Source organism: Octodon degus, unplaced genomic scaffold (genome assembly GCF_000260255.1).
Source record: "Octodon degus isolate 3935 unplaced genomic scaffold, OctDeg1.0 scaffold00064, whole genome shotgun sequence".
NCBI classification, from domain to species: Eukaryota; Metazoa; Chordata; class Mammalia; order Rodentia; family Octodontidae; genus Octodon; species Octodon degus.
Genome location: NW_004524640.1, coordinates 849,989 through 865,533, shown reverse-complemented (window position 1 = coordinate 865,533; position 15,545 = coordinate 849,989). Strand labels below are relative to the sequence as shown.

General features: G+C 37.0%; 1 protein-coding gene across 1 annotated transcript in view; it reads right to left on the bottom strand.

The window, feature by feature from the left end:
• Pde3a (phosphodiesterase 3A) overlaps positions 1-15,545 on the bottom strand; it is a 353,121-nt gene that overhangs the window by 124,950 nt on the left and 212,626 nt on the right. The window contains exon 3 of the mRNA XM_023718933.1: positions 13,044-13,196. Within this exon, the coding sequence (XP_023574701.1) occupies positions 13,044-13,196 (153 nt within the window). The remainder of the gene's footprint in view (positions 1-13,043; positions 13,197-15,545) is intronic.

Below are 15,545 nucleotides of genomic sequence, written 5' to 3'. Positions count from 1 at the left end.
GGGGGGGCAGTTCAGCCCACCAGGGGGCAGGGCTGGCTGGCATGTGGTGCTGGGGGATCGAACCGTGGTCCCTGTGCTTTGCCAAGCTTGTTCCAAATAGGTGCTTTAGACCACTGAGCCATCTCACCAGCCTCTATTACCCTTTCTTAACAAACATTTATTTTAGAGAGTATAGCAATAACTGATATGACATTAGAAGCAGTATGCATTTAGAATACCAAAATGATAGATGTTTCAAACGTGGTTTTACTATTACACATTACTGTGCTCACTGTAGTTGCTTAGTTCACAGATATAAGCATATACAGTTAATCATGGTGAGACTTTTACCCATTAACTGCTATTTTCAAAAACCTGATGGAAATTCTAAGGACCGTTACCATAACCATCTTGTTTATATAAACGTATGGTTTTGTCCCGACCATATTTCCTAGCTTCTTTCCTTTCTCTCTCTGCATTGTTTAATCCTTAAGTTCTCGCCATTTAACTATACTATAACTTTCAATTTTTATTTTCTTCTTTTGAGTTTTTATACTAGAGACACAATATGATATTTACATATGTTGGTCTGGTTCACCTCACTTATGAATATAGCTTCCAGTTGCATCCACTTTCCTATGAAGGCATCAACATTATTTTTCTTTATAGCTGAGTAATACTCCATTGTATAAAAATAACACACCTTTTTCTTCCATTCCTCAGGTGACAGGCATTTTGGTTGTTTCCAAGATTTGGCTATCACACATTGTGCTGCTATAAACGTACACACACATACATCACTATGACATCATGTTTTCAGTTCTTTTGGAAAAATTCCAAGAAGGGGTATAGCAGATTGAATGGAATTTCCAGTCTTAGTTTTTTGAGGAGTCTCCACACTGATTTCTATAATGGTTGCACCACTCTACATTCCCACCAGCAGTGTAGAAAGGTCCATTTTCCCTGCTGCTACTCCAAAATTTGTTGTTGGTTAATTTCTTTATGATAGCCATTCATTCTGGGGTTAGATGGTATCTCAGTGTTGTTTTAATTTGCATTTCACAAATGGCTGCTAATGTGGAGCACTTTTTCATGTATTTTAATGTATTTATTTTATTATTGTATTTCTTCCTCTGAGAAGTATGTGTTTATCTCGAATGCCCATTTTTGGATTAGGTCTTTATATTTGGGGGCCCTAATGTTTTTTAGTTCTTTATAACTTCTAGATAGAAGACCCTTGAATGAGTGCTTATTAGTTAAGATTTCTTCCAAATTTGTGGGTTGCCTTTTCACTTTGTTGGTAATTTCTTTTGACTTGCAAAACTTCTCAATAAGAGGAGATCCCAGTTTTTAATTCTTTCAAGTATTTCCCATGCAGTTTGATTTTTGTTCATGAACTGTTTTCCTACCCCTGTCTTCAAGATTTCCACCTACTATCCATTTCAGGAGATTTAGTGTTTCTGTTTTAATGTTTAGATTTTAAATCCATTTTGACTTTAGTTTAGTGCATGGTTACAGACCTTGGTCAGGTTTTGGTTTTTGGCAAGTAGAGTGCTGATTATTTGAGTACCATTTGTTAAAGAGGCTATCTTTCCTCCAATAATCATGTTTGGCCCCTTTGTCAAAGATAAGATGGCTGAGTATGTTTGTAGTTGCATCTGCATCTACTAATCTATTCCATTGATCCTCAGGTCTATTTTTTGCCAATACTATGCTGATTTCATTATAGTAGCTTTGTTATATAATTTCAAGTCAGGGATTGTAATGCCTCCTGCCTTGCCTTTGTTGTCCATGATTGTTTTTGCTATTCTAGGTATTTTCTGGTTCCAAATAAATTTTAGGAATGATTTCTCTAGGTCTGTGAGATATGTTGGTGATATTTTGATATGGATTACATTAAACCTGTATAACAATTTTGGGGGTATGGTCATATGCATAATGTTGGTTCTTGCTATCTAGGAGCAGGAAATATCTTTCTATTTTATGAAATCCTCTCTGATCTCTTTTTTGAGAGTACTGTAGTTTTCATTGAATAGATTTTTTACTTTTTGTGTGTGTGGTACCAGGGATTGAACTCAGGACTTTGAGCTTGCCAGGCAAGTGCTTATTCTACAGAGCCATCTCACCGGCCCCCTATTTCTTTAGTCAGATTAATTCCTAAGTACTTCATTTTCCATGTGCTAATGTAAAAAGTATCTTTTCTCTAATTTTTCCCTCAATTGGTTTTTTCTGTTTAGAGGAATGATATTGACTTTTGGATACTGACTTTGTATCCTACTATGCTCTTCAACTGATGTATTAATTCTAGTAGATTCTAACTATCAAAATAGCTACTGATTGGGCTGGAGTTTTTTGGGTCTTCCAAGTAGAGTATCATGTCACCTGCAAATAATGACAATTATTCTTCTTCACCTATTCTTATTCCTTTTCTCTTTCTTGTCTAATGGCTCTAGCCAATGATTCCAGAACTATAGTGTATAGGAGTGGTGATAGAGGAAATCCTTGTCTTGTACCTGATCTGAGAGTAAAAGATTTCAGTTTTTCCACATTTAGAATTATATTGGCCATTGGGTTGCCATAGATGGCTTTTATCAGATTGTAGTAGAGGCCTTCTATTCCAATTTTCAGTAGAACTTTGAACATGAATGAGTGTTGACTTTGTCAAAAGCTTTTCTGCATCAATGGAGATGATCATGTGGTTTTTAGATTTTGCTCTATTGATATAATATATTGCACTTATAGATTTTTCAAATATTGAACCATCCTTGCATCCCTGGGATGAATCCTACCTGGTCATGGTGTATGATCTTCTTGATGATTTGCTGTATTCTATTTGCTAAAATTTTATTGAGGATTTTTTGCATCTATGTTCAAGAGGGAGATTGGCCTGTTTTAGTTGCATCTTTCTCTGGTTTTGGTATCAGTATAATTCTTGCTTCCAGGAGTGATTTAGGGAAAATTGTTTCCTTTTCAATTTCATTGAAGAGTTTGAGGAGTATTGGGATTATGTCTTCTGTAAATTTCTTGTAGAATTTAGGTATAAATCCATCAAGATCTGGACTTCTCTTTGTCGGTAGGTTTTCTATTACATTTCATATTCCATTGGCTGTTATTGGGTTCTTAAGAGTACTTATATCTTGATTCAGTTTTGGTAATTTGTAGCTTTCAAGGAATCTGTCCATTTCATCTGTGTCTTCAATTCTTCGAGGGTAAAAATTTTCAAAATAGCTATTGATAGGTCTGGCCAAATAGCTCAACTTATTTATGCACCAGCAAGCAGGTGCAGGGGCCCAGGGTTTGATTCCTGGGCCTGACATGCCAGCCCCGCCCCCGGGGCATGCTGAGACAGTGATTGAGACTGGGCATCATGGTGCATGCCTGTAATCCTAGCTCTTGGGAGGCTGACAACAGGAGGATCACTACTAGTCCGATCTAGTAGTGAGACCCAGAACATCCTGTAGACCATTCCCTAAACTAAAAAAACAAAACAAAACAAAACAAAATAGCTATTGATGATCTTCTGACTTTTCAGAGTCTATGGTAATTTTACCCTTTTCTTTCCTTATTGCTTATATCTGAGTTTTTTCTTTCCTCTTTTTGATGAGGTTAGTTAGAGGCTAATCGATTTTATTTAATCTTTTAAATAACCAGCTTTTTGATTCATTCTTTGTATTGTTTTCTTTGTTTCGATTGCATTAATTTCTGCTCTAATCTTTATAATTTTCCTCCCTTCTTTGGGCTTTGGGTTTCGATTGCTCTTCTTTTTCTAGACATTTAACATACAGCATTAGGGTATTTAATTGTTCTCTTTCTGTTTTCTTAATGCGTGAGTTCACAGCTTGTAAATTTCCTTCTAAGAACTGTTTTCATTGCATCCCATAAATTCCAATAAGTTGGTCTTGAAATTTCATTCCATTGTAGATATTATTTAATTCCTTGTTTAATTTCATCTGTAATTCATTGATTTCTGCATAGGGTATTGTTTAATTTCCATGTATTTATGGGATTTTGTGGTTTCTTTTGTCATTTATTTCTGGTTTCATTGCACTGAGGTCAGATAATATTCATGGGATAATTTCTGTTTCCTTATATATACTTAAGCATGAGCTATGGAGTAGTACGTGGTCTATTTTAGATAATGTTCCATGTGCAGCTGAAAAGAATGTGCATTCAGATGTGGTTGGGTGGAACACTCTGTATATGTCTGCTAAGTCCATTTGTTCCAAGTTCTGGTTCAGTTCTGCTACTTCTTTACGAATTTTTTGTCTGCTTGACCTATCCTTTATGGATAAGGGGGTGTTAAAGTTTCCTGTTAAGACTGTGGTATTGTATATTAGATTTTTCATGTGTATTAAGATTCATCAGTCCCAGCTCTTGGGAGGCTAATCCCAGCTCTTGAGAGGCTGTAAACAGGCAGATCACTACAAGTCTCATCTAGTAGTGAGACCCTGAACACCCTGTAGATCCTTCCCGAAAAGAAAAAAAAAATTGTCTTACATAGTTGGGTGCTCCCATTTTTGGTGCATACATATTTATGACTGTGACCTCTTCCTCTTGCGTTTTTCCCCTAACGAGTATGTACTGTTCTTCTTTATTTCTTTTCATCATTCTTGAAGTTGAGACTGTGAACAGGAGTGCTACCCCTGCTATTTTCTGAGGTGCTGGAGCATGTAGTATTGTATTCTATCCTTTGACTTTTAGTCTATGAATTTCTGTATGAGTAAAGTGTGTTTCTTGTATACAGCATATTCTTGGATTTTGCTTCCTAATCCACTTTATTAGTCTCTTTCTTTTAATTGGTGAATTGAGTCAATTTACATTGATGGTTATAATTGAGATGTACTGACTTATGATTGACATGTTATTTACCTACTGTCCTATTTCTTTCTTTTTTTTTTAGTATAAAAAACTGGTTTTGTTTTTTTGGGTTTTTTTTTTTGTTGTTGTTGTTTTTTGGCAGAACCAGGGATTGAACTCAGGCCCTTGCGCTTGCCCAACAAGCACTTATTCTTTTGAGCCATCTTCCTGGCCTCCCTATTTCTTAATAGTGGTCAATTATCCACTTTCTGGAGATGGTATTATTATAAATTATAATAATAATTTATAACATAAACCATACATTAGAACTTGTAGAAGCAAGATCACAAGATCAGGACTGTAAGAACTATTAAGGCATCATCCTACTGAATATGTTTATTATATTACATTATATATATATAAATAGATATGGACATAGATATAATCCGTGCAACAAACTTAGAAAATAAAAATCAACCATCTTGCTTGTTTCTTTCTAAAAAGAATAAAACTAATCTTCCCATATTCTTTGCTGTGCCCCATATTTCTTTTCCATATTCTCTAAGCTAATATTTTACATATTCCCTAAATTCTCAGCAGGTGAAATTAAGGCAATGAAACTATATATCTATGAATGAGAAAAATATCTATATATTAAAACATTTATAAGAATACTTCTGAATAAGTTTCCAGATATGAATTAAAGTGAAAACAAAGATAACAACATATTAATATTCATTAAATCTATGTGGCTAATTTGTGGGGTTTGCACATAATGCCCTATAGTTTGCTTTTTGTTTCAATTATTGCATAACATGGGTTGGAGGTGCTGCTCAATATCCCAGCTCATATCTAGCATGGTCAAAACTAAGTATTGGTATTGAGAGGAACCTGGAAGCATTTGGTATATTATGCAGCAAGGAGGCATTTCTGTGATGCTTCTGGTTATACATATAATTTGTATATTAAATGAACTATTCATTCTAAGAAAATTGTTTACTTCATGTACTATGTATACTGATTAATATTTTTATGAATAACCATTCGTAAAATAAGAAGAGAATGTGTATGAAACATTGGGAAGTCATACACTACTTATATTTTCTTATTAATAGTTGATAGACATTTACTTCGGATTCATATAGTTAATGTTTGAAATTAGCTAATAATATTCATCAAATACTTTTAATGGATTTTAACAAATCAGTATGAGCTAACATTTTTATTAAGTAAAATGTATTGTTTCTCCTTTATGCTGAATGAATTTGCCAAGAAGAAATGACATCCAGAAGCAAATGAAGGATTTCTCTCCTTGGTTAGCAAGTACAGAAGCTAGCTGCATTCTAATGGAATGCCACTGCTAAACTGAAATCACAGTGATGCATTTATACCTATAATGTTATGTCAAGAAGACATGCACATAATTTCATGGCTCACATTTGTGCTATGTTAGTAGCAATCTGCATTACAAAAAAAGTAAAAAAGAATGCTTTTTAAGGAAATTTCAGTTTGGTATGATTATTTATCATTAGAAGTTAAAATAATGCTTTTTCCTTTCCTGTCTTTTTCCATAAACAAAAGCCACAGTGCCAAGACCAAAACATAAGAAATGGTAAAATTATATATTTTCTTTTTTTTTTTTTTGAACAGAAATAGCAATGCCAAGTTCAGTTTGTTCCATTGATTTTAAGCCAAGTAAATAGAAAAATATAGTGAAAACATCATGTGTCATAAGTTTCTATTAAAGTCCTTATTTAAATTACAGCTCCCAGAGCAGCATGAAACAGGATCACTCCCGCCCTTAAAAATTCCACATAATAGAAAAAGAAACAGGGTGAAGGGAGGGAGGAGCCATGGGCTGAAGAATGAGAACAGGTCCTCCGACACAGAAAATATGGATATAAAGGTTATCTTCTCCCGTCAAGTCAGCCTGTAATGCTGTAAAACACCATTTTTCCATATGGAGTCATCGAAGCTAAAATGAGAAAACTTCAACTTCCCTCTATGCTTTAGAAACTGGGAGGGCCTATAGCAAGAGCAGCACACACACACAAGGCTTCTTGGCCTTATTATTTGTGATTTAGAAAGAATTCCACCAAATGCTAGAGGCTTGCTGTATTTTACTATGTATGAACAGATTCCCTCAAGACATACCAGCTCAGCAAAATTTACTTGAATAAGGTCCGAGTTCATAAATTGTAATGTGTTTTTATTAACTTCAGCTCTGTGTAATAAAAATTCACTACATGCCACCATAATCACTATAAAATAAGACTGACTCCTGGAACTACACTACTTAGCAGCATTTATCTAACATCATGCTATGTACTTTTATATCAAAAAAAGAAAAATAAATTGCACCACTTTAGATTTCACACATTTATATGACGAATTGGAATTTTTTTAGAAGAACACAGAGTTCTGAACATAAATCATACGGTTGTATTTTTGAGGTAGCAGAAAAGAACTGCCAGCAAGTTATGGCCCCACGTCACAGCGAGCCTCACTAGATACAGGATGGGAAAAAAGGGTTTTAGACATGCCAACCCCCAAATCTTATTTCCAGATTCAAATGACTTTTGTACATGCAACCAAACTTCTAAGTCTGGTTGCAATGGTTGCACTCTAACTTCATTTCACAAGATGGCCTTTCTTATATTTACCAATACCAAGCCCCGCCCTGGTCACTGTGCATCATCTTCAATAGGCAATTTTTCTCCTTTCCTCTGTCCTCAGTCATCTGGAAACTAGCCCTCTTCCATGTGTTTGTACTTTGTCTTCCTGACTCACCATGCTCATTTCTTTTTGTAGCTTCTACTATATCTGTTTGCCTCGCCGACTATCTTCACCTATCTTCAGAGTATGTTTCTTTCTAACATTCTCTTGCTTTTGATTTCTCACTTAAGCATGTAGCACTGCCACTATGTAACAACTTTCTCTAAATCAAGGTTAACATGATCTGAGAAGAACTTTGTTACAAGATTCCCAAATGGAAATAATCTCAGAGATCAAAGTATGAAATGCCCCAAGGAAGGAAGTACTTAACCATCGGCTTGTAGAATTGAGCTTGCAAACTATTTTGATTCAAGTTTTATAATCTGCAGGTTTCTGATAAGAACAACATTTAACTCTATAATAAAGTCTTCCAGGAATTGTTTCCTGTGTACTCTATCAGTGTACACAGACAGACAGACAGACAGACAGACAGACAGACACACACACACACACACACACACACGAGAGCAATAACAAAACCCTATAATATGGAAAATCATATCTGTCAGACAGAAACACACACACACACACACACACACACACACACCCCTCAAGAGAATAACAACAAAAACCTATGATATGGAAAATAGTATCTGTCAGCAAGCTTCATTCTTGCACCTGAGAAAAACTTCAGCTCCTTCCTATCTCTAATATTCTCATGTCTAGGGTTTAATTATTAGCCCCAGTTCCTTGGATTTATGGATTTACTTATGTTTAGATGACAGCTGCATTTAAAACAAAGTGAAACTATCATTTAATGGAGAGAACAGATATGCCAGGAAATATTTATCCCTCAAAATGTAAATTTTGAAAATAGAGAATCTTTGATGAAAATACAGTTATTTGGCAAATGCTACTAAACAATCTTTAAAGTTTGTTTAGTGATTGAGAAAAAAATTCTGTACCACACATAAAATTTCAATACTATAAAATATATTTGTGAAATAATGTGGCTATGCATTAATAAGAAATTAACATTCATTCTTTCAAAACTTATAAACAATGTATCAATAGACTACCAGAAATTAGTATCTTGGTCTTTTTTGAGATTGTTCTTAAAAGATAATCATTTTCCACAGCAACTTTCAATTTCCTTTGCCTTGGTTTCCTCTTTCTGGCTAACTTGCTTTTCTGCTGTCTGCTGCCCTTCCTCACCTTGCCTACCTTTCTCTGATTTGAGCCTGCGGTACATGCTATCCTGAGGTTTCATCTTCCACCAGAATCTATTTACATTTGCAATCTTATTTCCAATATTTTCATTTGCAAGTAAAAAGAATTCAATGCCCAAACTGCTCTCTTAAGAGTATGTTTTCACATTTAATTAAAAAAGAAAAACAAGATCTTACTGTAGGCTAAAGATTATATACAATCACCCAGCACATGATAAAAATTATTTTCCTTTGTCTGAAATTGGAATACCATATAAAAATAAAATAAGGTAGAACTGTGCACTCTGAAGTTCTAGTTTTCTTCTATTGTTCCAACAAGTGGTCGGCAAGCCGGTAGAGCTACAAAGTGACTCTCCCAATCTGTAAATTTGCTTAAAAGGAACTTATATTAATTAATTTGTTTTCACATTGTTTGCATCAAGATATTTTGGGGTCAAGAAGAATGTAATGAAAACTGAGGCAACAGTGGACAGAAGCTGTCTATGGCTCAACATTTTAGGTATTATTGCTTTTGCACACATAGTAAATTTAACCATTCTTTAAACCTTTTATAGATCCTACAGATAAACACCTATTACTAGAGGCTGCTTCTTTTATTGCTTTGTTTCCAAGAGCGTTATAACACTTGAATCAAAGTAGTTTGCAAAATAGTTTCCAAAAGGCAGTGTCCATGTCATGTCGATAATGTCCACAGTCCTCTAGATAAGTGGGTCACTCAATAAGTATTAAATAACATGGCTACTAATCCATAAACATGGGGAAGAAACTAAAGTGGACACGCCAGGGGCAATTTCCCTTTTTTATTTCCGTGGACATAGTTTATTCCTGTTCATCAATATTCTTTTAAAGAGAACAGAGTTGTTCATATAGTGACTCACTGAAGCTCTTCTATGTTTTTACCAAAAACACACATTCCATGCACCCACTGTTTTAGCAGAACCACATTCTCTCGCTGTCACTCCTGTGAGTCGCTTGAACGCCTTGGTGCGGGAGTAGTACATTTCCCAGGTGACCAAGATACGCTTCCTCCCTGAGAAAATCACTTCATGGTGAAATCCGATGTCCTTTAACATTGTTGTTTGACAGACTTAGGGACGGGACATGAAAGCATAAATGCTTGAAGTAACATCTTCCTATTTTCCTATATGAAGTGTCAAAATAAACAATATACATTTATTTACTATTATCTACCTGCAAGTCAAGGAGATTATGCTATACTCTCAGTAATTCTCTAGTAGAAGCAATTTGGTCTCCCAGATAACCTCTAATCATTTCCGCTGTCACAAGTAGCATCTCATTGGTAAGGCATAGCGATGCTGGAGATTTGAAAGTAGCGGACTTACTTGGTAAAGAGAAATACAGTTTTCCCTTTTCTGAGAACAAAGAGAAGTAGAAGTATGTGGGCACCCTCTTGACATTGTTTTCTTAGACTGCCTCATTAAGAAGAGGGTCAGAAGACATAACATGAAGATGTAATTAGATAAAAGGTATTTCATAAAGTGGTCAAAACAAAATAACAACAACAAAATCAGTGCCAACTGGATGCAACTGAGGAAAGAATTAAATTTTAAGTACCTAGAAGAGGGGCCAGGGAGACAGTTCACTATAAGTGCCTACCTGGCAAGCACAGAGTCATGAGTTCAATCCCCGCTACTCAAACTATATAAATTAATTAAAATAAAATATCTAGAAGAAGACTTGGTAGACAGGGTCGATATGCTACTGAGCTCCCCTTTCCTTATCGCTGCATGCGATGCCAAGGCCACCCCTACAAGGCCTGTTGCCCAGGCAAGGATTTGTTGAGGGGTGTCTGTCCATCTAAGCAAAATTTAAACAAACTGCATACCAGAGTTAAAAAAAAAAAACCTAAAACAAAACAAAATCTTCCTTAGATGAATGCCAAGAAAGGAGGCAATTACTGGAACAATTTGTAAACTTACACTAACAGTTGTCAGGTTCATATATGGAAAAATGGAAAAGGAGAATGAAATGCAAGTGAAAGAGACAATGCCTGCAGCAAAGTAGCCCAGCAGCCAGCAGGTAGGGCATAAACTGCGGACAGCTGCCAACACACTGAGCCTTTGGGACAGGACAACAGGATCAGACTGCTCACATTAATCCTGTCCAGTAAATGCCTGAGGAACGCGGCCGGTCATCTTTCTCAAATATCTCAATGGCCATTAACTTGAATAAATTGACATGGCATTATTGCAGAGAAATGTGAAAGACACTTCAATTCTTCTACATTCTCTTATCAAAAACCAATTAATCAACCCAGAAAAGAAGTGATCTGTTACTGAATGGGACATTAATAAACAGTTGATCAGCTCTATTATCTTCAGTAACTATCATGAACAGAGCCATTGTCCTGAATAGAAAAAAGGGGAAATGCATGCCGGGGGGACACAGCGCACTGTGGATTCTATAATCCCAGCACTGGGGAGACAGAGGCAGGAAGATTGCCATGAGTTCTGGGCCAGGACTACACAGTGAGTTCAAGGCCAGCCTGAGCTATATACTAAGCTTCTGTGTCAAACACACACACACACACACACACACACACACACACACAGATAAAAACTAAAGTACAGTGATTTCCCATCAGCTAAATAATCTGAGTAACTTGTTCTTATTTCAGGATTATTATATGTTAGCATCACTGTAACTTGATAGATAACTGCATATATGCTGTGATATAGAGCCCAGATCAGTTTTAAGCATATTGTATTTAATGACTTTTAAATCAGCCATCCTCCCTATCTTTTTTTTTTTTTTTTTGAACCAGGGATTGAACTCAGGCCCTTGCGCTTGCCAGGAAAGCGCTTATTCCACTGAGACATCTCCCTGGCCACCTCCCTATCTTTTTGTACTATTTCTTTATAGAAATTCTTATTTATAGGTTTCTAAATTATTGAAGTCTTGTAAGTATAATACAAAAAAGATAGTGAGACATCAATAATACAAAGGGGAGGAGCAGAGGGAAAACAGATACAAATCTTTACTAAAGAGAAAAGGCCGGCTAGTTTCCAGTATATTAAAATGCTAGGGGGTTTACAAATTTACACGCGTAATGAATCTTTCCCTCAAACACACTCAACTAAGAGACAGGTCCCTGGGATTTCTTTCTTAATGCTTTTCAAAGGACAGTGTTTTTTTTTTTAATTGTTTCCCATAACTTCCCACTGGAAAACTTTTCTTCAAGAATTTTTTAAAAAGAGGGAGAGAGAGAGACAAAAATAAAAAAATAAAAACCCTAGCATCTGAGAATGTCATCCCCTGACTTCATTTGGTATTACTGGAAATCATGTCAGGTGTCTTGTTTACTTTTCTCTCATTGTTGAGACAAAATACTCGACATCCAAAATTAGGAAAGAAAAAGTTTATTTAGCTCACAGTTTGTGGAGGTTTCAGTCCATACTCAGCTGGCTCCAAGGCAGAGGGGCACATGGCAGAGGGCAGCAGTTCATGGCAGTAGCAAACAGAAAAAGCAGCAAGAGCAAAAGGGAGGAGTGGCAGGAGAGAGAAAGCCTCTTTCCCTTCTTTATATTGTGTGCAGGCTACCTGCCCTAGGGCTGGTGTCACACTCATGTCCGTAATCCCAGTGTTGGACCAAGAATCAATCAAAAACTGTACAAGGCCAGCCCACAACTGCATGAGGCTTTGGGGAGATATCTAGACACAAACCATAACACCATGTAAAAGAGTGCTGTAAGTTAATTTATCATGTAGCAACTATTCTATATGTGCATGAACTACTTCTCAAGTAAATACTTAAAAAAAAACAGAAAGAACAAAATCACCCAGAAATCTGCGAGTGAGCTAAAAATTTAGGTCAGAGAATAAAGTAACTCAACTTGAATGAAATTCTAAGTCTAAAGAGACCAATGCAACTTAATGTGGAATTTACTTATAACAAGATAGGTACTTTTCTTAGCATGTCAGACATTTAATGAGAAAGGTGTACTTGCTTAAATTTTGTGGTAACACCTATAAAAATCTATAGGATGAAGACAAACTGGAGAAAAGTCATTTTTTTCTAAGCATCTAGAGGGAAACCTAGGAAAGGCTCAATTCTGTTTGCATAAGTATTGAGGTTGCAAGAGTTGTTTCATTGATGTCTGACTCTAGAAAGGCTAAAAAGTATCTGGCATGTCTTCATGTTCTATCAATCAAAGTAAAATAGACTACAGTCTGTCATCCAGGCTAACGCACCACTGAGATACCTCTATGTGTTCTACTACATACTTTTTTTTTTTTTTTTAAACGTTCTGCAAAGCTTTATTTCGGAGGGGCTCAGTCCTTCTTGGCAGCTGCCTTATTCACGGCAGTCAGCACGTTGCTCAGCTCTTCACTCTTCCTCTTGGTGCGGATATGCGTCCCCACCCTTTTCTTAATGAATTTGAGGGCCCGCTTGTCCTTGGAGACCTTGAGCAGCTCCATGGTGTGCCGCAGGTAGGGGGCAAAACCGCACACCTCCTGGATCATGTCCCACACGAACTTGGTGTGTTTGGTGAGAGGTCCCCGGCGGCGGCTGTGCCTCGGTTTGCTCACATTCTTAGTCACCTTATGGCCCTTGTTGAGGCCCACAGCTACGGGGCCACAGCAGAGGGCCATGACTACTCTTTTTCAATGGTTGCTGTGGCCTACTATGTATTTTTTTGATGCTCTGACTCCTCCATTCATGGTATCTATTTCTATTTTTGACTACTGATACTTTTCAGTGTTGTGCTCCCAAATTTAGCCACCCCATCTCTAGCAAGAAAACTGACACCATTTTCATTTTGTAATATTTTCTAATAGATGACTGTTCCACCATCTTTCCCAATGGCTTTCATTAGTGCTTTCTGACATATCTACTTAGTAAGTAGCTCACTTGAGAATACAGCCTGCCTTTCTGAATTAGTATGAATGGTGGTGGTGTGGAGGAAGTGAGGAGTTTCTTGTGTACAAGGGAAACACTGTGGGCAGGAGTCCAGTGTACCGCTTGGGGAGTGCTGAGACCTTTGCCTGAACTGTGTTGTTTCCTTAAGCACCTCAATGTAGAGAATTTTCAATATATTGGTTTCACATTAGCTTTTTTTGTCTGCCAGTGTGTTAAAATTCATACCTCCCTTCAGTATAATGGGAAATTTCACGCCTGAGCCACTTCTTTGTAGAGTCTTGTCAGAGAGGGGGGAAGGCGGGAAAGGGGGAGAGGGAGAGGGAGTGGGAGAAGGAGAGGAAGAAGGACTAAGGAAGGGGAGGGGGAGGGGGAGGGAGAGGGGGAGGGAGGGGGAGAGGGAGAGAGAAAGCCTCACTATGTCATCTTCATCATGAACTCACCACTGCAGCACACACCACCAGGCCTGGCTCCACCTTCTTTTTAAAACCAATCTGACACACAAGCTTAAATATTGCACAATGTCTCTTTAAAAAAACCTCCCAAATAAATAAACTTTAAAGCAGAAGTAAAGACTTTAGAAACCTTGCATCTATCGATCTCTTTCATAAGAGAAGAGGACCAAGTGAAAGAGGTAGGAGAGAGAGGGTGAAAATGACGTGTGCCATGTATGTGTACCAACTCCCCACAAGGAAAGTAATCATTGTATGCTGTAAATGTACCAATAAAGTATATTTCAATTCAAAAAAAATTAAACGAAGCTCCTTCCAGAGACTTCTCTAGTGTTTGACACTATTTTGTTCATACTTGCACTCTGTTTTCCACCATTACTTCTTTATCAAAATTGCAGTTTACTAGTGTCCTAACCATTGATCCCAAGGGTGCTTGAATTTTGAGTCTGTGCTCTGAACTCTTTTCTGGGTGTAGCAGAACAGTTCCCTTTCCTCCCTCTGGAAATGTGGCTCCTCCACTGGCCCCTAGGGAGACTGTGCCTGCTGTGCAGCTTCCTTCCCAGGTTCCCCTCAGTCCAGAGAGCATGTTTCCTCAGGAATCCACCCCTCTCCTTGCTCAGTGTTCCCAGGGGTAGTTAAATTGTCATGCATATGCTTAGCATTAAAAAATCCACCCCTTCTCCTTTACTCAGGCTACAGAGCACTAGAAGGATCCCTCTAGCATATGTCTGGAGTTCCTCTGGGTACCTGTCCTTCTCACTTCTCTTTTAACATTGCTAGCAATGAACTTGAAAGTGGCCTGGGGCAAGGGCACTAATTCTTCCACTGTTTAGTTTCCAATCCTGTCACTCACATGCCCTTGTTCCCCTGGCACTGTCTTCTTCATACTGCCGGGCTTTCTCAGAACATCCACACAAAGTCATTTCTATAACAGCCCCCACTGATACATCTTTAAAAAGAAGTGATAAAGAAAACTAACACACTCCAGAAATTCCAGAAAAATGCTGTGTTCAGAATTTTATACAAGCTCTTTTATTCATCTTTTCCTCTATGCACATACTTACAGACTCATTTCTGAGTGTATCATGTGTAGGAAATATTTCTTAGTTCTACTGGGGAGAAAGAACGGTTTCCTTTCTCCTAAACCCCATCATACTTGTTTTATATATGCATCTACCAGGCTGCCTGACATGTAAATCATACTGTACTTAGAAGGAAAAAAAAAATAAGATAGTTAAGAAAGTTATCTTAACTACACACAGAAGAGCTAAGATAGTTATACAACTGATTGCTCTTACTTCATTGAAAAGAAAGCTTTATGCCTGTAATGTTTGATCAATTTTTCATGCCAGTATCTTGTAATCTGAGCAACCACTTTGAAGATGATAATACATAACCTACTAACCACTGTTACTTTCCCACAATGCTTTGAAATTTTATGCCATTCTTTTTATTGTTTATTTTTCTTTTCTTTTCTTTTCTTTTTTTTTCTTT